This window comes from Zonotrichia leucophrys, chromosome 4A, assembly GCF_028769735.1.
Source record: "Zonotrichia leucophrys gambelii isolate GWCS_2022_RI chromosome 4A, RI_Zleu_2.0, whole genome shotgun sequence".
NCBI lineage: Eukaryota > Metazoa > Chordata > Aves > Passeriformes > Passerellidae > Zonotrichia > Zonotrichia leucophrys.
This window is the reverse complement of record NC_088174.1, coordinates 7433914-7459390: the sequence shown is the minus strand read 5'-3', so window position 1 is coordinate 7459390 and position 25477 is coordinate 7433914. Positions and strand designations below refer to the sequence as shown.

The 25477-nt window shown below is 38.6% G+C and overlaps 1 protein-coding gene across 7 annotated transcripts in view; it reads right to left on the bottom strand.

The window, feature by feature from the left end:
* Positions 1-1705: 1705 nt before the first annotated feature.
* Positions 1706-25477, bottom strand: part of MTMR1 (myotubularin related protein 1) — a 38489-nt gene continuing 14717 nt past the window's right edge. For all 7 annotated transcript variants that reach the window (XM_064713265.1, XM_064713266.1, XM_064713267.1 and 4 more), the window contains 5 exons: positions 22765-22971; positions 21910-22002; positions 16844-16957; positions 15284-15460; positions 1706-3723 (listed from right to left, as the gene is read on the bottom strand). In XM_064713265.1, coding sequence (XP_064569335.1) covers positions 3559-3723; positions 15284-15460; positions 16844-16957; positions 21910-22002; positions 22765-22971 — 756 coding nt within the window. In that variant the 3' untranslated portion in view covers positions 1706-3558. The remainder of the gene's footprint in view (positions 3724-15283; positions 15461-16843; positions 16958-21909; positions 22003-22764; positions 22972-25477) is intronic.

Genomic DNA, 25477 nt, shown 5'->3' with positions numbered 1-25477 from the left:
TTTTAGACTTGATTTTTTTTTTGTGGGTTTTTTTTTTTTTACATTGGAAATAAGCTGCAAGTGTTTGGCTATATCCTTATGGTACATCACCTCTTCTCTAAGTACACTGAATTCTTCATTTAAAAAAGCAATAAGAACTAGATAGTGAGAAAACAAATACCACTATGAAAACTTTAATGGTAAAAATGGAGTATTTGCATGCACACACACTCACTCTCTCCTCAGGTCATCAGCAGCTACACTCAAGGCAGTGCCTGAGGTTTCCTGCAGTTTTTCTTTACATTTTCACACCAGTAGGATAAATCTCCCGTGCGGTGCAAACTGAGCTTTGTATCATGATGTGATTTTTGACCACAGTCAAAAAAGGTGGTTTATATTTCAAACTAACTACTTCTGACTCATGTTTCTTAACTCCTTCCTCCCAGCTGCCCAAGGTCTGGCAGTTGAAAGCTATCAATGCCCTCTTAGTTCAGCAGATACAGTCTCAGCAAATGGACATTCCTTTTTGCTTTTTACCATAAATGTTTCACCTGGGGAATAGTCTGAATTGCCCATTTTACTGTGTCCTCTGTTGTGAGGCTTAGAGCACATGAATGAGAGCTCTTGATTCCTTGTTTTCAGCTTTCAGAGAACCAGATGTTCTTGGTGTTACTACACACAGCCCACGAATTAGTACAGCTTCTCTTGGAAATGAAAGCAATGAAACACTTCTTGTTTAAAGCTCTAACTCCTTGAGAAGGAGGGAACAGAACCAGGCAGTTAGGAGTGTTTACTGCTTTTAAAAACCTTCTTCCATTTCAAGGAAACAGCAAAAAAATTACTTATCTATACAGGGGAAAGAAGTGTAAATTGAGCTGTGAAACAGGACTTAAAATGGCATCATCTCTGATGCTGATGATTCACTTAACTTACTTTACAAGCAAAAATGTGTCAGCTGGTTACCAAGGCTTCCTCCCCTTCTGGGACACTGGATTCAGGCTGTACCCCCTCTCACATGCCACTGAGAATAGGAAAATCCTGCAAGCCAAATGTGACTGCTTGCTGTCTTTGCACATTCCCTTTATACTGAGCAGTCAAAACCAAAACCCAAAGCAGAAGCTGCAGTGTTAGAACCAGAAGTTAACAGCTCTGTCCAAGGTGCAGACAGGGAACAGGATTCTGCTCATCCCTTAGCTAGCTCAATACTGCCTTATTGAAAAAGACAGAATTAGTTGTTAAATCAATAGGAAAAAATCTGATTTTCAGGAAACAGAGTGAGTACAACCACAGTCATCTCTTCAGTGTAAAGCTATGCTCTAACTCACCCATATGAGCTACAGGATACCTCTGAATATTTCTGTGCTAAGTGTGTACAAACACATCCATTGTGCTGACACATGGGACAGCAGGACCCTCCCCAGAGCTCTCCCTGCACATCAGGGTCTCACTGAGCTCTGCTGAAACTGGTGGATACACAGCCAGTCAGCTGAAAGAACTGATATTCCTCTATGCAAAACCAAATTCTCAGAGTTTAGCTTTAAAAATCCAAGCTTAAAAATCTCAGAATGCCCAAGCTAATCCAGTCATCGCTTTTGCAATAATTATAGAGAAAATGTTGTGATTATTAGCACAAATATAGAGAAAAACTTCAAAAGATTTTCTTTAGCACTGCATTTTGGAGATAATGTGCTTTACTTTAATATACAGTAGAAATGTCAAGGAAATCTGAAGTACAGAAGAGTTTAATTCAACACCAGCTCAACATATTTTGGCAATGTAAAATTCACTGCTGGCACACTGTTCAGCAGAACCATTTTTACAGGAAAACATCTTTCATCTATTTATAAAAAGCCTGAGGTTGATTAAGAGATGCAACACTGCAAGCCTTCCCAGACTGTGTTTGTGCAGGTGAATATTTATCATAAAAAGCATTCACCACAGTAAAAGGACATGTTGAAGTACCCTGCACTGCACAGTAAACGTGTAAGAGTGGGGTCAGGAGGGTGCTCAGCAGCTCACCTGGCTCATTCACTGTGTGCTGGGCAGAGTTAATGCAGAGACACAGAAAGCACTCTTGTGGGTTGGGAACAAAAGTGCAGCAACAAGTGAATACTCACAGTCAGGAAAACCCACAGTCACCACAGAGAATCAAATGGCTCTTAAAAATGGGGCTTAATTCCCACCAGCAGAACCTGGAGCAATACAAGAGTCAAAAAGCAGAGCTGCAATATTTACGTTTCCTAAGGAGAAGAACCAGATTTGCATGAAACACAGCAGGAAAACAATCCAGGGAAAATCTGCAGCATGCACCATTTCTAGCCTTCCAAGAATGCCAGTGAGTAGTTTTCTAAAAGGAGGAATGTTACAGAAATCAAATCTCTCCAATATGAGTATTTCTGGGAGGAGATGCAAGAAAGTTGGGAATGTATATTTAACATGACAACACAGTTAAATTATTACAGAAAAAATGCTAGTAGGAATTTAAAAAACAAAAAGCCAAGAGGCTTTATTTCAAGAAAAACAATTAATATCATATTATTCAAAAAACTTTGTCAAACAAAGTCATTGCAAGTTAAGGTCCTCAGAAGGGTTTGGACAGGCAGGATCCATGTTCTGAAGGTACAGCTTAAACCCATGGGAGGATGCAAATGTTCCACATCACATACACATGGGTGTAAACGCACACAGCTTTGCATTTTGTGTGTACACTTAGAAACAAAACACACTTACAATGTGCAGCTATACAGACTATACAATTTACACAGCTGGGTGTCATTCCAACCCCAAATATTACCATTTGCTAGAAAACAAACTTTTACTTTGTACAAGACCTTGACATGAGCAAGTTTACCCCTCGCTCAGGAGGCTGAACCTGAACAATAAGCTAAACAGTCAAAAGACTTTATTTCAACTTGTACAAAAGGCATTAAAAAACCTAAAATACATGCTTTACCAAATATATTACATCATACAAGTCAGTGTGGTGTACTTGATAAACCCAGCTCAACTTCATCCACTTTTAATGGCATATTTAGTTCGAAATGTAAAACTGACTACACTGGAAAACATTTATTTTAAAATCAATTTCCAAGTGCATTACCTAAAAAAAATAAATTGCTCTAGCAAAAAAAAAAATAGAAATATATATATATATTACTGAGTGAAATAAGGAGCTCCCATTCAGAAAAACATTTTGTGTTCTGTGTAAGCATCATGTGGCATTTCATCTGATTCTCTCAACCAGGCATAGTACTCTAGACAATGTGTGAGGCATTTTTCTCTCTGCTTGGCAGATGGATTCCTTTTTAGAATGGTTAAATTGTTAGTTGCTCAAAACAAAGTTTAATTTCACGATTGGTGACTTAGCTAGAGTGTCAAAACACATGTGGGAACTGCCAACAAGAAAATACATCACATCTACTGAAGCTCTTTTTGGCCTCATTGTGATAGTATCAGACACAGAGTAAGGCATGGAGATCACAGCAATCACGAGTCACTCACAATCCTTTTGTGATGGGAGAAGCATTTCACCCTCCTCTGTTACCTGACACTGATTTTTCACATGGCTTTAGTTCCACATCACACAGAGGTGTGCACTGGGGTGGCAGAATGGGAGGGAGAGGAGCCTCTGTCCGAGGAGGAGGAAATGGAACGCGTGGCAGCTTCCCGCTGCAAATCCTCAACCTTCTTCTGGAGCTCTGTCCTGATGGCCAGCAGCTCTTTGAGGTTCTGGTGGATTGGAACCTGCCAGGTAAAGAAACAAAAGGCTTACTGTGGCTCTCATGGTGAGTTATCCTTCCAGCAATGCATCTGCTCTTGCTTTCAATAACAAGGAACTCAACACTTGTGAATTTCAGTTTGTCAACATTTAGGGAAAGTGTTTCTTTAGTCATTTGAAATGAAACATTGCAGGAAACTGTCCCTTTCTAACAACACAATTGGCAGGAAACCTATTAAAAAGTGTTTGCAAATGGTTCTGATGGGATACCAAATACACTCCAATAAATGTACCTGTATCCCTTATCAATACCACTGTCAGCTGAACTCAAAATGCCTTTCCTGGGAATGATTTCTTTGGCCTGTTGGGACAGGACTTTATACATGGAGTTAAAAAAGCTGGTTCCATATGGAGCATCTCATTACTCTTCTAACCAGGCATCCTTCCAGGAGCCTGACCCCTTCCAGTGAGAAAGTGCAGCAGCCAAGTGAGTGGTGCCTGGACCTCCCAGAGTCTTACTCCAGTAAATCTGTCACAGAAGTGCAGTGTACAGGTTTCTGCTTCTGACATTACCCAACACACATCAGAGATGCACCACTCTGCATCAGAGCCTTTTCATTTCACCTGAAACATTCAATCATATTGTGGCCAAAGGAAGATTCAAGCCATGCTGGATCTTGCAGCTGGATTTGTTATCTCAGATAAGCAGAGAGAACCCTCCCCCTCTTCCAGATTCCACAACAAGGCCAAAAAAGTTTTACTGTAAGTGGCTTTTAATTTATTTTATCCTGTACAAACTCTAATTGTTTATAGCTTTTGGAAAGAGCAAGAGGGGAAAAGAATTTAATTGCACTGATGCAACCATCATGGGGAAATGCAGCTCTGGGATTGCTAGATGAGTAATTTATACCCTGGGCTTCTGGAATGCCAGGGAATTGCATTCTCCCACCACCAGCTCCTGCTGCCCAGCAGTGACTGCTAAGGCTGGGATGCACCCCTGAGCCTGCCACCTGCACGTGGTGCTACGTGAAGGAAACAGCAAAAACCAGAAAGGGTTTAACTTGCTAGCAATACACAACTGAGTCAGAACTTATATTTTTGTGAATTCTCACTTTTTAAAGAACATACATCCAAAATCCATGCATTTGATATTGATATTTTCAAAACCTAACACAGAAAGATACCATTAATTTTTAACTCTTGTTCTAACTTAAAACAATTAAATAGTACCAAAGGTCTTTTTAGGTCTCTAATTTTTTGGCCATTTAGTTTTTTCCTGTTTGTGGCTTAGCCCATGAACAGAAACTTCAGTGTATTGAGAAAGTGCTGCTCCCAGTACCCTGGGAGTCATAAATTCATGCAGCATGTCATCTATAGCAATTTTAAAAGCACAACTTTTGGAGTCTTCTGCAGAACAATTGCTGCACAGCACCAGCTCCCAGTGACCCTGGAGCTCTGCCCTCACTGTGAATGAATCCCCTCCCTTGCAGTTGTACCCTCCATCCTCTATAGAAACTTCAGCAAGTGAGGCCACAAATCTACAGCTCTCCTTCACTCATCAAACACAAAGCACACCCTCCAGAAAGCCAATCTCGTTTTTCTCAGGTAGATTACAGAAAGTAGAACACCTACAAAAATGGCAAAACTGAGCCTGCTGATAAAGACTGTCCAAGATGCTGTAATACACACTGTGGAAACTTCAAATTTTAGTAAAGATTGAGATTTTCTGGAATTAGCATCCCCTGTATTTATTTTTTCCCCTCAATAAAAGAACACTTTCTCACAGACTCCTACTTTAGATTTCTTTAGGAAGACATTTTCCTGAAACATGTGGGTCCCTAAGAGAATGATTTACCACTGGAACCATCAGTCCCACAATGGCTCCCTGGTCATTGGAGACCTGTACACTCTGCACAGCCTAACCACGACTCAGCAAACCAGGGCCGATTTCACACGGGCATCAGCTGCTGGGGTCACTGCAGAGCTCACTCACCCTCAGAAAGCAGCTCCACAGAACTGGCTTTTGGGGAATCTACCACAAATCTTTCCAGGGTACAGCACACAAAAGCTGCTGCAGGAGCTGGCAAAGTGCTCTGGGGGAGGAAAGCGTGGCTGCACTCTCATCCCTCTGCATGCCCAGAGCCTCACTGAGCAGCTCCTGCTCCAGCCCTGACGCAAGAGCTGCTCTCCCCACAGGTCCATCCTGAAGAGCAGAGCTGCCTCTCAATAACTTAGCTAAATAACAATAATGACATTTAAAAAGCCTGTGTATATTCAACTCACACACAAAACTCTTCAACATTAAGATTGCAAAATTACACTCTCAAAGAATTAGGAGGTGTCAGAATGAAGATTACTTCTCCAGCCTCAATTCAGCCTTCCTGTACATCTGTATAAAATCATTGGTCAAATAAATATTAAAATACTAGCTTTCCCCTTGTATTCCTCATTTACTCGGTGCACAGACTGATGCTACTTAATTAATGAGAAGTTATTCAATATTTAGTTTTCTTTGCAGTGTCTGACCTCATCTTTTATTTATTGTTCTGAATTTAAAATGCTAAAGTTTCCTTTTCTGTACTTTCATCTCATGTCAAGAAACAAATTTATTTCTGCAGCACCCTAATGAGGTATGGGACTATTAACACTCTACTTTTACAAACAAGGATCTGAAGCCAGCACCTCCTAATTTAACAGGGAACTTGGGAATTCTGCAGCTGGGGCATGTGGGCATCAAGCAGGACACCCAGTAAATAAGGACAAAAAGAGGGATCACTCTGTTCCAGGTGAGCTCCCTGACAACAGAGGAATCCTGTGAAAAGGCAGGGAGAAATGTCATTTCTCTCAGGGGATGACTCCTTCTCTGCCTGCAGCCATGCCCCCTCCAGACTCTCCCAGACTCTGTTCCATGGGTTGAACAAAAGCCAACACCTCCAGCTCTCAGAGCATTATTCACTCCTATTCCCTGCTAGACACAACTCTCTCACAGACTCTGTATAAAATCCATCTCTCAGTCCTTTGATTTCCTCTCAGTTCTTGAGAATTCATTGAGATTATTGCAGCCTCAGACCTCCAAACTGGAGGAATTTCTTCCAGCATATGAGCAGGACGGTTTCTGAAATATAATCTCGCTAAAACCTCATGTTTTCCCTAGAGATTGAGCATTTATAGAAAAACAGCCCCTTGCCCCAACAGAAGTCCTGTAAGTTTCCCAATATTTTCAGATGGGAAAACATTTTTCTTAGTCACAGTCTCATAAGCAACAGAGCCTTCTTGGATTAAGTTTTACAAAACAATTCAGTCAGACACTCAAACCTGGGGACTCAATGCAAACCAGCAGAGCCCAGCTAAGCTGTGAGCAAGGCAGAGTAGGGTCTCCTAGTAGGGGGAAAAAAGGGGTCACCTTCAAAATATTGGCCATCTTTCAGTAAGGGCATGCTAGATTTAAACACTGCAGGACAGTCCCACATAAATATCATCATGCCATTTCATCTGGCAGTGCAAACACAACAGAAGGGGTTTCTGATATGATGCCTTTCCCAGGAAAAGATTCTTTTTGATTGCCATTAACACAGCATCATGTAGATGCACACAATAAACAATAAAATTCCAGAAATAGTTTTCACACATTAAACTTCCAATACACACTTCAATTTCATGAAATAACATGCCAAATTCAGTCCAGAAAAATCTCAAGCAGCTCAATTTTCAAGCAGCTGACAATAGCTGATTTTTTAGTAACAAAAGGTTCATGTTCCAATTACATTATCATGGGGTAAGGAAAAGGTGGTATAGGCAGCTAAGTATCACAGAAATTCCTACAAGAAGACCTGAAAATCAGCCTGGCACAAAGATGAAGGAAGAAGAGTAAAAAGATGAAACATCATGAATTAAATTCTGTCATGAAAAACATTAAAATTGAAAAGTCAGTTCATTTCCACACTTCCTGAAGGCTTATTCCCAGGGAGACCTGTTGCTGTCAGTGTATCCTCAAACCATCCTGTACAAATTCTCACAGATAACCATCTCCATTTTTGTCACTTCACCCTGTTCTATTTCATCATGAGATTTCTCTCTCAATTAAACCTTCTTCAGAAGGAAATGGGTCCAACAACCTCCACAATAACACCTGTAATGGCTTGCTGTGAACGAGGCTCTCCTTCACTCTGCCACTGTTTAGGATGAAAGGAAGAGGAAGAGTGACAGATTCTGTAAGGAACAAGAAGTTTGAAGAAGATTGTTTATTACAAGATCTTGTTACCACCTTAACCCTAGCACTGTGTACTTGCACAGCACAAGTAGCATCTCCAAGGCAAGCTTTTATTACTGTCTTGTTAAGAAATCATGTAATTGGTTTGCCTGAGATGAATTTGTTGGGAAGCTGACAGCAGCTGTACTGCTTTCTACTCTCTCATTCTGCCTCTCAATTAGGAGTGGAAGCTCAAAAGATGACTCTGGACCTATCACCCAGCTGCATTTAACTTATTTTTGCTGCTCTAGTCCACAGATTCTCAGCAGAGTATGCATCCTTTCCTTTGTCACACCAGTGTCCCCACAGTGATGCTGCCAGGCAACACTCAGCTTCTACACCATCATTTCTGTCCATAACCCAGCTAAAAGCACAGAACTATTTCTGCTGCATGACAGGAGCCTACACAGATGAAACTCTACCCAGCATCTACAGCTTGACTGGGCTGGGAAATGTCCTGGGCCATTGCTCTTCAGGATGTTTTTCATGTGCTATTTAAACTATTATCTCAATGAGGTAAAAAAACAGTACATTTCATTTCTGTGATTTAACACAATAGCCCAGTAAAAATAAGTAGAAACATAAAGGTGAAAGTACTACATACCTTTTCATGGATTTTGGAGGGTGAACTTCATAAAAAAAAAAAATCTGCTATTTACTATTTACAAGAAGTAGAAATAGATTTCTCTAGTCACATAAAATTTACTGTGAACAGTTAGAAGCTGATCACCCCGAAACAAAATTGGCACTTGCATCTAATACAGCTAGCAACAGAACCAAAGAGGGACACAAATATGGAGTTTGCCAGCAGCACTAAGTAGTGGAGAAAAGGGCCTGGATCCTTGGGAAGTGTGACCCTCACTCCAGGCATTAACCCAAAAGCTGGCCCAGGAAAAGCTGCAGAAGAATCTGTCTACAATGCTTCAAAAAGACTTTTCAGTGTTGGGGCTTTTTTGTTTTCTTCCCCTTCCCCCCTATTTTTTGTTTTGTGGGGTTTTTTTAGTTTTTTTTTAATTGTTACTGTAATAGTGACTCAGGAAGTCAGACTACATGCTGCTCCCCTACCTCTCCCACCACTTACCCAAATCCTGAGCCCCAAGTTCTTTTACCTGTCCTGAGCAATACCCTCAGCATTAAATATAAGTTTTACAAACTTCTCCCTGTGGTCCACTATTCTGGCATCTTTCTGTTTGGCTTCAAGCTCTAACCAAATTTGGTACCATCACATTCAAACTCCTAGTTTTATTCCATTACCTCTATTTCACTAAATTATCTTTAAAAAACTAACTTTTTTTTTTTGTAAACAGAAAGTAAAAAGAATATTCAACTCATCAGGAAGATTTTATTTAGGGAAGCTCACATTTTTTCCTGTTTCTTCCATTTCAACATTTCTCTTAAGTGTTTAGTTCAACTTCTCTCCACCAAGGCACAATTCAACATAAGACCTGATTCCCTCCTCATACAACCTTCACCTGTAGCTGCCTTCAACTTCTGCAATTCTTCCCTGTTACTTGCTTCTTCTCCCTTTGCCTTCCTATTTCATTCAAAAGCAGGTACTTTTCCTCCACCTTAACAGCAGGGTACCTACTGCCTACACTGAGCAGAAAAATATTTACAACACTGCTAAAAACATTCTTTATTACTAAAATACCATTGATATAAAACCATTTTTTAAACTGAATTATCCATGTATATCAAAAGCAGAAGCTGGTGCAGTGTAATGCTGAGCACATGCCACTCCACAGTTATGATGAATTATTCCTGCTGGGGAAGGATTTAAAGAAAAATAAAGTGTTTATTTTTAAACTATACCCACTAGAGAAACTATAGTTATGCTACACCATATACATACTACATCCCACATAGACAGCTTCATTTCCTCAGAAATTCAAGCCTTCCTCTTCGCAGAATTACTATAGTTCACTTTCAGTATTGATTTTCAGGTTTTCATTCCAAAGGAATCTTTCAGGATCCTGAAGTCCTTTTGGATAGCAAAATTTGTCAACACAAGGATGGATAAAAGAGAAATTATAGTAGTTACTCACTTATAATACCACCAAGTCTTAATTGGATGGATATCTAGTGTGTATTACTCCACTAGCTCAAGGACAGCCATTCACATGAAAATTGTTCAACAGTGAATGCATTTTGCCTTGTTCAGTGAGCACACTTTATCTATTTTAGCAACAGGGAAGAAAAGCTGCAGAAGAAAATGGTTATTTTAAATTCATTGCTCAGCTTAAGACTGTCAGTTTTCCAAAAACCTACTCTGTGCTTTGGAAAGACAACAATATCTTTCTTTCACTGGAGCTTTTTGTTCCTCTCTGTGAAGAACTGGAACTCTGACAGCCTAGAGAACAGGACACCTGTAGCAAAAGGCAATCTCAGATGATGAAGACAGCAATTTTCAGTAATAGTCAATACTTCCACACTTCTTACTCCTGAGAAATCAAGCAAAAAGCCCTGGCCTCCTGGAAAAACAAGGGCAAAAATTATGAATTTTGGATAGCAAAACCCATAACTTCCCCACAGCTATCAGGTGGGAACTGGAACAACTGATGGATTTCCAGACTCAGGAAACTGTTCATGCTACCAGCTGATGCCATTGCTTGTTAAAACCTACAGCCCACTTAGATTTAGACATCTGAGACATGAGTGAGAGAAATGGACTGTTTGCCCTTCAGAATGTGTTAGAAACTCCCAAAATGAAGATTATTTGCACAGTACCAGCTTCTCCCATTCTGTGCACGTTCTGATGCCCACTACAGGATACCAATTTATTTTTCTTAGGTAACTACAGTTTCTTTCAGCATCCAGCATAAGCAGTTAGTCTCTATTTTATTCTATACTGATTGAATACTGAGACTTTTATCTGCAGATGAAAACTATCTGCAGTAAACTAGAGTCTGGAAATCTTTACTTGACACTGAACTAGAGAGAAACTACCAAGTACTGGCCAAAACCTGCCTCATCTCACAAGAAACTCTGTTTATTGCTGGGATGAAATCTGCTTTGCTAAGGTCACAATTCCTTCTCCTGACATCTCCTGCCTCACTCTTTCATCCAAAATCAGGGACTCAGGACCAGCAGTGCCAAGCAGTTCCAGAGCTGTGTGACAGCTCTGTCCTGGTGGTGAATCAAATGTGTGAACTCTCAAAAATATCCCAGTGGCAACTTGCTGGGAGGGGAACACACCAGCAGTGTGACTGAAGGCAGGGATAAATCCATGAACACTCCATGTGCCAGCAGTAAGTTACATGCAGTAACTTGTAACAGTAAGTTACACATTATCCCATTACATGCAGGATAAAGCATTTCAGTAATTATGTTTTCCAGTTTATTGTCAGCAATTTTCCCAGTGACACTCAGGATCTTATTTGTTGTTTCCACTATACAATATTCTGTGTTTATTGACACTGAAGCACAGCTGACATCTGATTGCTCAACTGTTCAACACATCAAATCCTTTGGCAATAGCATCAAATAAAAGCAGCAATTGTAAGCTATTTATATACTTTACAGCCATTTCTGTACATACTGAACAAAAAGCTTTACTTATTCCTACCTTTCCCTCTCACATCTTTAAGAGCTGCTAACCAGCCAACAGAATTTCCTGACTTGCACAGAAGTTTTGAGATTGCTTTTAGCAGATGATCCCACCACAGAAGCTGAACTGAATTTCTAGGTGATAGATGGGGCTAGCTATTTACTCTGGATGACAGTCCACACACATGAAGGAAATAATGAATTTGAAAAATTACAAGGATTTCTGTAGCTTCAACATGAGCACTGTGGCCAGATATACAGAACAGAGCTTGAAGAAAAATTACCAAGCATAGAAAAATAAAAAAAAAAACAACATAAAACTAAAACTAAACTAAGCCCTGTCCTCCAAGTGTTAAAACATAATTTCCAAGAAAGCATAAAAAGAACTGAACATATCCTAATGGACTGGGCAAAGTTTGGTGACTAAAATGCATTATTTTGGCTGGAAAGGACTGGAACTTTCACTCATGCTCTGTATATATGAATGATGGGGTGTGTGAGTTCAAAACTACTGCCCCTGCAGAGATCATGTGCATGGCTGTGTCCTCCCCACCTTCCAGAGATGCCCAAGCAGATACCTAATGACATCTGGCAGCCAAAACTCCTCAAATCAGTGTCAAGAAGAGGATGAAATGATTACACAGAAGAGGGAAAAATATGTATCAACTGAAAAGATTCAAAAGTATCATATTATCTGATGTATTCCAGACTAGCAGGGTCACCTGTAAGGCCATACCCACAGCTCCCACACCTCTCTGTGACAGAATGGAAGGGCTTCTCTTCCACATGTCACATACAAATACACATTTCTCCAACTCAAAGAAAAGGCAAATCTGAAAAAGGTCTTCTCAGTCAATGAATTCTAATAAGACAGAACTTAGATCTATCTAATTTTCTTGGGACAAGAAGCCAATAATGATAACACCTCCAAACTCAAACCAAAGAACATTTTATTTCACTTAAGAATTAGAATGACCTTGCTGAAGCACAATTTAGCAACAAGAGATGTCCACATTTAACCTAGAATTTTCCACAGTGTTCAGTTCTCAGACTCCTGAGCTCTGACCCCTATGGAAAGGCTGTGTGTCCTTAAGTGCACATGATCTACTGCAATACAAAATAAACAGGGCTCTTGATGCAAATAATCATGATCAAAACCACCATGTCAGGCTTCTACAAAGCTCAGACAGAACTGAAGTTATATCATTCTAAGCAATCTTTATAGAACATAAGAATAATGCTAAATTCTGTATGTCCTAGGGCAATGAAGAATATGCTCAGACTGTACCTCACTGGTAAAGGCTGAGACACAGATATTTGAAGACAGAGTACAATAATACAAAAACAAATAAATCGGTATATCAAGTTAGCATTCAGTAATTTTCAAATAAAAAAAATTATAGGTCATATATGCTCATTCCAATAGAAAAGGCAATGAAGTGCAATGAAACTTCTCTCAGTCCATTTGAAAATCAAGCTCACTAATCAAGTGGAAATGAGAAAACCTAAAATATTGCATCCAACCAAAACCTGCCCTTCTGCTCCTGTGAGATTTCTCAAAACAGTTATCAAAGATGCATTCTGATTATATTCAAAGTGCTATTATTCATCTTCCCTTAAATTCACCTATTGGGCTTTTTCTCCTTTTTGGTGAGCACCTCAAAACCAATAAACATGGTTTGGTTTTTAAAGATGTTTTTTCAGCTGATAAAACACTACAAGGTTGCCTTGAAGTAATCATCAGACAACTTATTCATGTTCAATGTTTAATTTTCTCTTATATTTAGTTGAAAACCAAGATAACACATTAAAAGGTATTCAACAAAATCACCTTTTACCAGTATGCAGGGATGCCCATTCTTTTAATAAATCCACTGATTAAGAAATTTTTTCACTGAAGATAAGTGAAGACCTGCTGGGTGTCACAGGGGTCACAGCCTTTTTTTCTGTCACTGAATGCATCTGAATGTTACTGAATTGGTTAACAGGGTGTGACACCAGACAATGCAAACACAGAGGAAAGCAAACTTATTATATTGTGATTAGTATATTCTTATTGCACTTAGTATATTCTATGATTGCAGAAATTGTTTATTCATTTGCTTGTATGAGTTTGTGCTTTCATAATTAGACTGGTGAATGCAATTCTGAAAAAAAAAAAACCAACTTGCAATTTCTGCTGCTAATTTATCCAAGTAGATTTGAAACACTCCCAAATGTTGGTTACAAACATAAATTCAGGCCAGAGACAAGAGGAAAGGGATGATGTATCAAGGCAAAACTTACATGGCAGAATTAAAAAGCTGAAACACTTTTTAAGTACTTGAAGAGAAGCAGGTGCAGGAGAGCTAAGGCAGTTGCCAGCAGCAGCACATTTTGCTCCCTTCAGCTGCTGATGGAGGGACCTGCTCTCACAGTGACTGAGTCTCATGTGCAGAGGGGCTGAGGAGCATCTCCCACAGGAGCAGGCAGAGCACTGCAGTGAGCAGAGCTTTCACTAAGAGATGCCAGCTCTGCTGTTTCCTTATTGTGTCATCTCTTCCCCACCCTCCCTCTTTTGGAGCAGGACTGGCTTTCATGTGGTTCACAAAGCCTGCTTGATCTCAGGGCCTGGAGATCTTCATCAAATCCAAGCCATAAACCAACACTACTGCAGCTAGTGCAAACACCTCCCAAATGGAGTTCAGCAAACAGGCTGAAGGAAAGATGGCATTTTGCTAAAAAGCAGCTGACAATTTCACTTGAAAATTATATAACCTAAAATATATCATCTTTCAAAGTTTTAACAAGTAAGAGAAACAAAGCAGCTCAGAGAAAACACCTCAGTGAGAAAAGCAAACAATCCAGACTTTTCCAGGACCTTAAAGGGTATTTCTCAGAAACCTGGACTTCCACCAGTGTAGTGGCCTTGAAACTTACCATGGAAAACCATCTTTTACAACAGCTTCTGACTTGTGGATGTGTAATAAATCTGAAACTCACATCTCATTCTAACTGCTAGAAGATGAAAGCACCTTTTGAGCAATCACTTAATACAGGTAATTCATCATAATATGCTTGGAGGTACCTTGGAATGTTACCTTAATAAAGAGATGGTGTAGCACACAGATATATTATGGTTGTGACACAATCTGAATGTTCTTTCTTCAGACTTCTAAGCATGAGAACATATGGAGCATTTGTCTGATGAGATTTAGAGATTTATCTCAATAGCAGACATTACTTATAAGAACAAATACTGAATGAATCAAGGAGCATGTATGGGGAGTGTTTAATCTTTAGTATGCCAGCTTAAAACTACAAAAGTCAATTGAAGACAAGCATCCATGGGATGCTTAGTATAGAGAGCCAGCAAAATGAGTTGGTATATCCACTTCTTTCAGAAACTGCTGCTGTAATTTATTGTCAGTGCTGGGGAAAGGGCAAAACATGATTAAAACAAAGGTACACAAAAACTAGGAGAAGGTCAAGGCAATAAAAGTATTAAAAAGTGTTACAAAGTATTATAAAAGTAATCTCCTGCCAAAAAAAGACTGTTAATCACTGCAAGTCAATACAGTGATACTGTAACTACCAAGTTTGTGACAGCAGAAAAAGGAAAACATCCTTTTTCCATGTTTGACCACATCCTGCACTATCTTCATTACAAACACCTTTTTCCCTATCAGCTGAAATAAGTGCAACAAATGAGCATTTTTGTATTAAATTCTGCATTTGACACTAGGAAAAATAATAATTTCTCTTATTTCTGTGACCTTCAATAAAATATAAAGATGTGTGAGAGCTCCTACCTGAGGCCTCATCCTGGGGTTCCACCTGATGTAGTAATTCACCCACAGCTCCAAATGGTTCAGGCTGGCAACAGGATACAGGACGTGGTTTTCATAGTTTACATAGAAGGGATTTGTGAATTCCTCTAACTGGCTGTTTATATAGGACCACAGAGATACAGTCTTTGTGCTCACCTCCTGATTGAAAAAAGTAAAAAAAAAAATAAATTCATGACAAGGATTGCAAAATTTTAAAATATGATGTTAACATCTGCATATCAGTAATTCTGTCAGAATTTTGTCTAATCAACTAGAAAACTACATGCAGGCTGAGACACTTCCAGTAGCTGTTCACTGAACAGCCTTAAAACTTTAGCAAAACACGTGAACATTTATTTTGGTACAAGGCTAACAGAGAAAGGAGATTTAGACATATTATCTTCAGAGACACTAAAGGCTAGCTGAGCAAAAGCAACCTGTACTGGTCAGAATTTACAGCAATATATACAGTACTTAAATACATGCTTACACACTGATAAACTGAATTAAAAAGATTAGCTTTAACAAGAATATCAGTGAAGAGACAGGGAGTTTGGAAGATCCAAAACACTGTCTGTGAAAAGCAATTTTTCAGTCTTCCCACTCATAGCATTTGCTTCTAACAAATAATTGGTATTATGCTTTAAACTGACTCCTTGCACATTTATTTGCACTTCTGAAAGTTGCATTATTCTAAATTTAATCAGCAATAATGATTGGATCAAAGATTGGAAATCTGAACTTACATCAGATTCATCTTCCAAATTTAAACTCCTTCAGTATTGTAAAGCATGTGTTTCTACTACTGCATTTCTCTATTGAGAATTGCATCTGACTATTTATTTATGAAAGAATGCTGTCTGGAAACCCTGCATTTGCTGAGAACATGTTATTCAGCTCCATCTTGTGGTATTTACATGCAACTTTTCCCCTGCAGAAGCAGCAGAGAAAAATTGGGGAAAAAAAAAAAAGGCAGAACTAAATATAACAAGGAGTTGTAACTTGCTCAAAAAAATGAGGCAGTAAAAGCAAAAACCCACAAGTAAGCAAAAGTGCTCTTGGAATAGCAATGAACTTCTATTTTTTCTTCACAAACACATAATATTTCATTGAATCCTAACTTCATTCATTTAGATAATTTTAATTTCTGTAGTCCTCAGCCACAAGTTCCATCCAGTTATGTCCTATAGTAACTCCATCTGTAGGAGTTCCTTCAGGAATAGTAAAAGAAATGCTAATATTATTTGATAATTACTACTATTAAAAATTTTGTGTTTTGGCTGAAAACACCTGCAAGAGGACTTATTAAAATCCTTAACCCCCCAGACAGATGATAACTAAAGAATTATCACCTAAGTGCCACCTCACTTAATAGCAGGGCATTCAGTATATATTTCTCATACCATGAAATTTAATGTCTGCACTGTTTTTTAAGACTATGTGACAAATGAGTGACAGCTCAGACAATCTTAGGTAGTTTTCTATGCATTTTAATACAAAAAAATCAGAAAACCAAGAATGTGCATTATACTAATTATTTACCTCTTTTAATCTCTCTTTTTCACAGTTGCATAAGAAAGTCCCGAAGAGACAACTATAAAGGTGATCCAGAATGGTGATCAAAAATAGCTCATTGAATTCAAAGGCTGCAGGAAACTGGTATTAAAAAAAAGGGTAAAATTACTTTAAGCATTATTTTAAGCAGCGTAGAAAGGAAGAAAACCAGACATAAGAAATAACCAAATAATCCAGGTGAAATTTTTGTCCTATTTAGGGATTATTTGCAGGAAAACTCAGCAATTTCAATAACTCCCACTTCAATAATTCATTTCACCTACGTACTCCTCTACAAATACTTCTCAGAGTTATACTTTACATTCATTATCCAAGTATACCAGAATACAAACATTAGCTGATGTGAAACTGGTGATATAAAGCAATTAATTTTAAGAAGCTCTAACAGTGTTCTGTTCTACCCCAAGCCCTCTTAAACATATGCTTTAGATCTTTTACTACAGAACAAGAAAACATTCTGGGGAGAAAAAAAAGAAAAAATAAGATAATGGCATTTAAGAGTTTTATTTCCTATTTCAATATGCAATGAATTGAATAGTAATGACTACCACACATACATTGTGCTTAACATTTAATTAAAACTTTTCTTTCAGTTTCTACTCAAGTAAGTTACTTTTCTCCATTTCACCCTGAGTTTAGCATCAGCTATATACAATAAGCCTTGAATCTCTCTTCTTCTGCATGGGAAAGTAAATCCTGTACATCTGAAATGAAAGAACTCTTATTCCCCTGAGCACCATTAGGTATTTTATTCACGAGCACAGGTTACTTGATATATCCTAAGACAAACAGTCAGAAATCTGAAAATGTTTCTCCTAATCTGTAGAGCTCTAAAAATTCATAAAGGAAGAAATTACTGCAAAATGCATGGGCTGCTGCCCATTCAGATGGAAAAAATCTTTCTTCAATCAAATTTTATGGTAAGACTACCTGTGGCAACTGCTTGATGTGCCAAAATAACTTTGTGTCCAGTATGACAAGGGTAGCAAATACAGACATGGAATGATAGACATTTAGAAGAATAACAAATTGAGAAGACTTAAGGAAAACCTAGAAGTAGCATTTCCCTCATTAACAATAAAGAGCATGTAATAAGAGAATAATGTCCAGGACAAATGAAATAAACTTTGTGCATTCCCTCTAAAAGAGCACATCTTCACAGAAGTCTAAAAGGCAAAGTTTTAGATCTGCAAGGCAGAATTTCCTGCTACATGGAGAAACCTTAAGTCAGTGTTTCAGATGTGCAGAAAGCAAGAACAGTCCTTCTTAAGAGGACTGGTTTCTGTTTGTGCCACTGAAGAACACTGAATACCTTGGCAAGTGCCTCAAGAGCTACTTAAAATGAAGATGACTCCTATAGTTAGGAGGAATAACAGCAATTGGGACTGTGGGTGAACTAGCTGATCCAGAAATTCCTCTTCAGTGTCAGCTGTGATTTATGAAGGGCAAATGTTTATTCATGTTGAAAGTAAAGAGTTGAATAACACACAATGGGTGTGCTTGTATTGAACCCAGAAAGAGCTAAGTTTTAAACAATGTTTCATAAAAAACAAGACTGATCTAAGACAAACATTGTAAAAGCATTCCCTTTCCAAGACTTTTCTAGCTAATATATACCATCTCTCAGCTGAAAATTTTGAGTAGGGAGATTATCAGCACCATGACACAGAAAATGAAGGGGAGTCTTTTCTTCTATGACTCTGCTACAATTGTGCACTGTTCACCAGCACAGTGTGCTCACACTGGGGCTTCTCTTGCAAATCATGGATTGTTTTCAACCTCCTCACCATTTGTTTTCATAAGGCACAGAGGAAACTAAGATTATCAAAATCTCTTTTTCAGTCATGTTCATAAGTTTACTTTTGAACTTCCTTCTCTCTAGGAAGTCATGCCAAAACTTAATTACAAAACAATGATGTTAAAAACACAGCTATTACTTTAAGGAAGCATGAACAGAACTTGACAAGCAGGTGTGCTGAACTAAGTCAGGAGAAAATTCACTGGGTCTCAGATCTCAGCCTGCTGTGTCCAACTCAAAGCAGCAATCAGACACAGAGAGCCAAAATAATTTGCAAAGCATCAAAATGATATTTGGAAAAAACTTTGAAGACAAAGTGTCTCCTAGAGGGACTCTCTTTAACTGAAAGCATTTAATGAGCCCTGTCACATCAGGGTTCTGTGTTGTGACAGGTCCATCCTAATGAGAAGGAGGCCGACATGGCCACTATTCCAATCCAGTGAAGCATATTCAAAGCTCCATACATCAGTGCTTGCTCTCCAACTAGTTTATTAATAAGTGATAGCACTTTATTGAAACCCAGTCTTTGGATACAAGAGTGTACTGTTGGAGCTGATGTATCAAGACTGCAGAGCTTCTATTACTGCTGCTGAAAAATCACTGACCTAAAAATGCCTTTCTCTGTAGTTCCAAGCCTATTAGTGTCTGCCTGAAGATTCAGGTGGAAAAATTCCCCAAATGGAAATTTACTTCTTCTCAAATCCACTAATTATGAGAAAACACATGGGTCATTAAAATCCCCCACTTGTTGCTGTGGGAGTTGTTGGGGGTTTTTGTAAAGTGGCATTTAAAAAAAGAAATTATCTTGTTTAAGTCTGATGGTGAGAAGTGGCATTTGATTCAGACACATGCAAAATACACTTGCTTTTTAATCAATGAACTTGTTCTATACTACAGCAACATTGAAACACTTGGCAGAACAACTGTGCAATGGACAATAATGGTTAACTGAAGCCTAGGCAGAGGAACAGTGCACTGCTGAATCCAGTGAAAAATGCATCTACAGCAACAGCTGACACCCAGTAACAAACAGGATGAAACTTTGTGCTGACTTTGTGCAGACCTTCCTCCTGTGAGGGTTCAGTGCATGAAAGGTAGGAAGTTAAACTGCAGTGCTACATGCAAATTTTACAGTTCTGTTTCATTTTTAACCAGGCATCAGTATTTCACCAGCTCACACGTGGCCTTTCCAGTTTGACATCTGCTACTCAGTTTCACCAGAATTTACTAACAGAAGAGGGAAATCACTTCACCATGAGGTTTTTTATTAAAATCTGATGTCAATGTACTTCTCTCAAGTTCTCTGTTATTTTATTTGTGTGTCATGAAGACCATAAACCCAAGGGAAAAGAAAAGGCTGTCAAGGCCTGTATTTCATTGCCTGAAGCTATCTGGAAATTTGTATCTCAGTGGGAAGTTAGAGATTCTCTCAGTTAAGGTGACTGCTTTAAGAATGTAACTCTTAGACCCCAAAAGAGCTTATTTGCTTGCTTTTAGCCCATGCCCAAACCAGAGCCCTTACACCCTCCAGTCATTAACACTTACTTAAGCTTTGGAACATTTCACATATGTTTACCATGAATTTTAAAGCACAAAACTATCACTGTTTTATGAGCAAATGATCTACACAATGATAAAACAGAATCCTGTTTTTCAAAGGTCTGTGTCAAGGTAATCACAGTCCTCACATCTATTCTCTGAGTGTTCAAGTCAACTGAAAAATTAAAATAAGTAGGCAAGGACTGTTCAAGATTAACCATTTCTATTTTTTTTTTTTCCTGTACAACATTAATGATTTTTCAATATCACTGCTATTCATGAGTTTCCTAACAATTTCTGGATCCAGGTTTTGAACAGATGTGGTACTGGCAAAATGTTTCATAGATTCCCCCCTGCCCCCATCCCTTTCTCTTTTTTAAACTAGAGGCAACTAAACTGTTTATAGCAAGAAATAGGAGGCAGCAAGGGAGATCACAAAAACAGAGGAGGCTGCTCTCAATTAAGGATCTCCCCAGAGGACTTTTGTTCCTACCAGGTGTTCAGAACTGCTCCTCTTTGCTATTGTTATTAGCTTTCCTCTGAAAGAGGGACAGAATTTTTCATTTATTTTCTCCAGCCATACTAAACAGCACATTAATGCTGAAATATAGATACACAGAAAGTCTGCAAGACCCCCTGGAGAAGAGCCCAGTATAACAGCAGGGAACTTTCATAAAGCACCAAAGATGACTGTTTTGAATACAAGTTTTGGAAAGTATGATGTAAGTTTTAAGAACCATGCTCAGAACAAGAAGACTAAGTAAGAGATCTGGGAGTGCCAGGATCAAATGGAACCAGACTGTTACCCTCCTCCCTTCAAAACAAATCACAAACTACAGAGACCTCACTGTAAGAGCTCTCACCATAAAAGCACAGATCATTGTTAGGCTTCAAGGAGGTAAAAAAAGGAAAGAAGAAAAAAGGAAAAGATTGAGGGGAAGGTAAAAACCAAAGGAATCAAGCACCAAGAACTTCTAAATCACTTGGAAATAGAGCCTGCAGGTGGACCCATTTCAATAACCCCATTAAAGAATGGCAATATAAAACCACAAAAAAAAGCTTAGGTTTTTGCTCATGGAGGCACAAATAAGGAAAACAAAGACTAAATCTATTCAATAACTTAACATTTCAGAACAAAAATGAGAATCTGAATATTTTGGTATCTTAAGAATCACTAATTTCAGAGATCTCCCCTGATCTAGAAGTAAGAGCAGTGATGGAAGTAAGAAAACTTATCAGAGAATAGGCTTGTGTGGTATAAATGCTGTCCTGTATACAGAAGGATGAAAATGTTCACATTTGAGACATATATAAAAGAACTCTCTACTACCCTCAGGTCACAATCAGCCCAGATTTTTGCTGTTTCTTAAGGACAATCTAAATCCATACAAACATTTACTCCACCAGTGAACATGCAACACAAATAATCTATTTCATCAACAACTCTTATTTATATAAACAGTAAACCCTTTGTAAGCCTGTTTTAAATAGAAAAAAAAATTGCTGGTTTCAAGACAGGATCTCTACTCTAGCTCCCTGTACCTCACTTTCAACAGAAATTTCTCTCTGCAGCCACAGAGCAACCAACTTCAGGTAAATGTGCTACTACTCTGTACAGGAATGTGTTCTCCTACACAAATTATGTTTCCAAGATAAAGACTGATGCCTCACAGAAATGCACTCTTCAGCATCTTACCTGCCTTGTCATCTGCCAAACACAGTCAATGAACTGCAGGAAGATGGGAGACCTGTCAGCATCGGCGTGATCGTCATCTCCGTGTCCCACTCGCTGCAAGTCAGAGCACACTGATTTCAGCCTGGCCTGCAGTGCCTTCCCAGCTCTGCACAGCTCAGGAACTCTTACATATGTTCCAGGAGTGAACAAGACAAGCAAGTCTTCCATAACATTAACCTGCATTTTTCAACTACTAAAAATGCCTCCCAATATTAAATTAGGGACATGCCTTCAGCATTCAGCAGAGCTGGAAAGCTCTACCTGTTGCCTCTCCATCTTCTACTGCACAGCCACTGATTTCTACCAGTGGTTGAAACTGGTAGGAATTTATTAAGACTGAACTGTAAAAATGGTTATTTCATATCCACCTGTCATAACTACATGCCATTTCTACTAAATAATCCTAAGAGTCAGAGCCCACAGAATGTCATAACAATTTATTCTAATTCCCCACTAACCCATGTGTTAAATAAACACTTCCACCTTAAATCAGAGTAATAACTCCAGCCATTTTACACTTTAGAAACCTTAATTGTTTTCCTTGGTTCTCCATAACATAAGTTACAATCCCTCATTCTCATAAAAAAACCACATGACTTTTTCTCATTATTACACTCAACCACTTCATTTTTTTTACTTTATATTATACATCACATAGAGGTTTCTGGTTAAAAATGAATGGGTCACAGTTCTCTGACACACTCAGATCATTAAAAAGACACCAGAGACAATAACTAAAATGCAGCAGTGAAAAAACTGCTATTCAAAGTAAAAGCCCTGAAGGTGACAAACTGCACACTACATTTTCCAGCTTACCATTGCAAATCGATGTCCAAAACTTATCCACTCTTTCTCTACAAGCACTTCAAAGCCCTTGATGGTCCTGTAGTAGCTGTCCAGCATGAGCATGGCCAGAGCAGTGAGCTGTGCAGTCCGGTCCCAGCCATCACTGCAGTGCACCACTACAGACGTTTTACCAGACTCAATTTTATCTGCAATTCTGACCGCTCCAGCAAGAAGCATCTTTAAAAAAATGAAGAAACAAGTGTATTAAATACTACCAAAACTCTACCCAAAAAAATTAAGATTTTATACTCTTTAAGTCGTGTTTTAAAATTTCAGATTAATTACACAATCATCCTGATGACAATGCTTTAAATTAGAGATTTCCAACCAGTGGTGTGCATGCTCCTAGAGGTACAAACACTGTGTGCACTCTCTTGTTCAGACAGAGAGCTTACCAGCTCTCCATAACTAGGAGCACACAACAAATGAACCTGGGAATCCCTTCTCTAAATTAATTGATATTCTGTATTAGGATGAAAAGACAGAAATACTGTAATCTATTCCAAAGGCTGACGTTTCGAGGTTTTCAAAAGTTCATTTCACATTAATCAATCACTCTTTCTTGCTTCATTTTCAAGTTCAACTGAAACTACTGAGTTTAGAGAAAAGGACAAAGCATCCAGCTAGTCTGTACCAAAACAGAACCCAAACAAACCCAGAAACCCTTGGCTGGTAGCCAGTTCTGATTTGCTGCTGCACAAAGTATACACGATATTCAACAGCCTGGATTTGCTATAATGGTAGAACTGAAGGATGCCAGAGGGGAAATACCAAGAAACAACACAGAAGTGTCTATGAGAGAACAGAGTTTGTGGTATGAACTAGTTAACTGCAAATTATTTCAGTTGGAAAGCTCTATTGCATTAATATTAACACAGTTTGGTCTTCAATAAAAGCAGAAAACAAATCTATTTAACATACAGGTATGCAATAGCTTGCTTTAAAGAGAACACAGATGCCTCTGAAGGAAAGCAGCTGGAAACAAACAACAGAACAGGTACAGGAAATGAGCAGGGAATGGGAGACAGAAACCACATTTACTATTAATTCAGCAGATATCTGTGGAGTATGTGAAGCACTTTATTCCACTGCGGACAACAGCCTTTAGAAAACAGCTTCCTCTACAAATTTATTATTCTTTACAGATTTTTCAAAACTTGGTAACCATCACAGTATTTCAGTTAGGGCTCCTAACAAATAACTGGCTTTGGACTGGTTTCCAAAATGAGAATTGAAAAATAGTTAATAGCAGAAGTTCTACCCTCAGACAGAAAATACTCCAGGTATGCAATAAGCACCAAGTGCCTCTACTCATGTTGTTATTCCTGTCTGCACACACTGAGTTACTGCTGCCTTCACTCCCAGAGCACCTCTGGAGCACTGTGAGTGCCAGGGCTGGAAGGTGAATTTCCAGTGATGCATTGCATTCAACTGGGACACGGCCACACTGGTCTGGGCCCAGAAAACAGCAGATGTGTTTAGAGTAAAGCTGTGCAGTGTTAGTGCTATAGCAAGCTAAATCAAAAGGCAAAGAACTCTTGGAAGAAATCTCAGAGAGACACTATCAACACTGTTAACACAATAATGGCAGCCTTCAAGGAATCAGCCTGCAGTTTCTGCTGTCAGTACCCTTAAAGTGAAGTAGCATGTAAGGGACAGATCCATGAAGAATGTCACACATGCATCAACTCTTCAAAATAATTTAAAAGACATTTCCAATTGCTATGCTATTGTCACCTGTCTGACAGGGGTATCAAAGTTCACTCCTGACACTGCCTGATCCAAGAACCCCACTATAGTGGTCACCAATGAAAGGTGACCACAAACACAAAACAGACAATTGTAAAAGGCCAGGCTGATAAGAAAAGTGTTCCAGATACTCAATGCTGTTAGAATTAGATTCCCAATGCTGTTTCAAATAGTTCAAATTCAAGTGAACAAAAAAATTAAAGTGTTCCCAAAATATCATTAAATTTGGCTCCTAATTTTGTGTTTGCTCCCTCTACTGGCTCTGCTGCAGTTGTCAGAGACTGTTTAAGAGTCAAACTAATGAATGATCCCAAACATGTTTTGCATGAGTGACATTTGAGCCAGCTGCTAATAAAACAAATTACACTCCATCTATATTATTCATAAACAGAGGATTGAATGTGGTAATGAAATAATCTACTCTACAATAATTTCAAAGGTTAGTGAAACTGACTGTAAAACTGAGTGTGGTAGTGATTTATTTTAATATTATGTTAAATAATAGGGCAGATACTAATCTGATAGATCAGTGGTTACAAACAGCTCATGAAAATGTAGGTGCCCATCACAAGAACTGCAACATTGCACTAAAGGAGGGAAGGATGAGAAAGACTGTGGAATTCACAGTCAAGTTGTTTTGGCAGTGGCTCAAATATACTCTGAAGTTCCCAGTGCATTCTTCCAAACAAGAGGGATAATCCTGGACTGCCCACAAACATTCCTTCTCAAGAAAGTAAAACACAGCAGTAAATATGATACTGTATTATTGGGAATTAACTCACCATCTCCCAGTACATAAAACTACAAATACTGTGTTATTATGGAATGCTTGAAATGCTGCGTTCTAAGCGATTATTTAAAAATTACACTTTTTCACAAGATTATTCTGATTCACAAGATTATTCTTGAGTTTCAGCATGATTTCAGCATGATT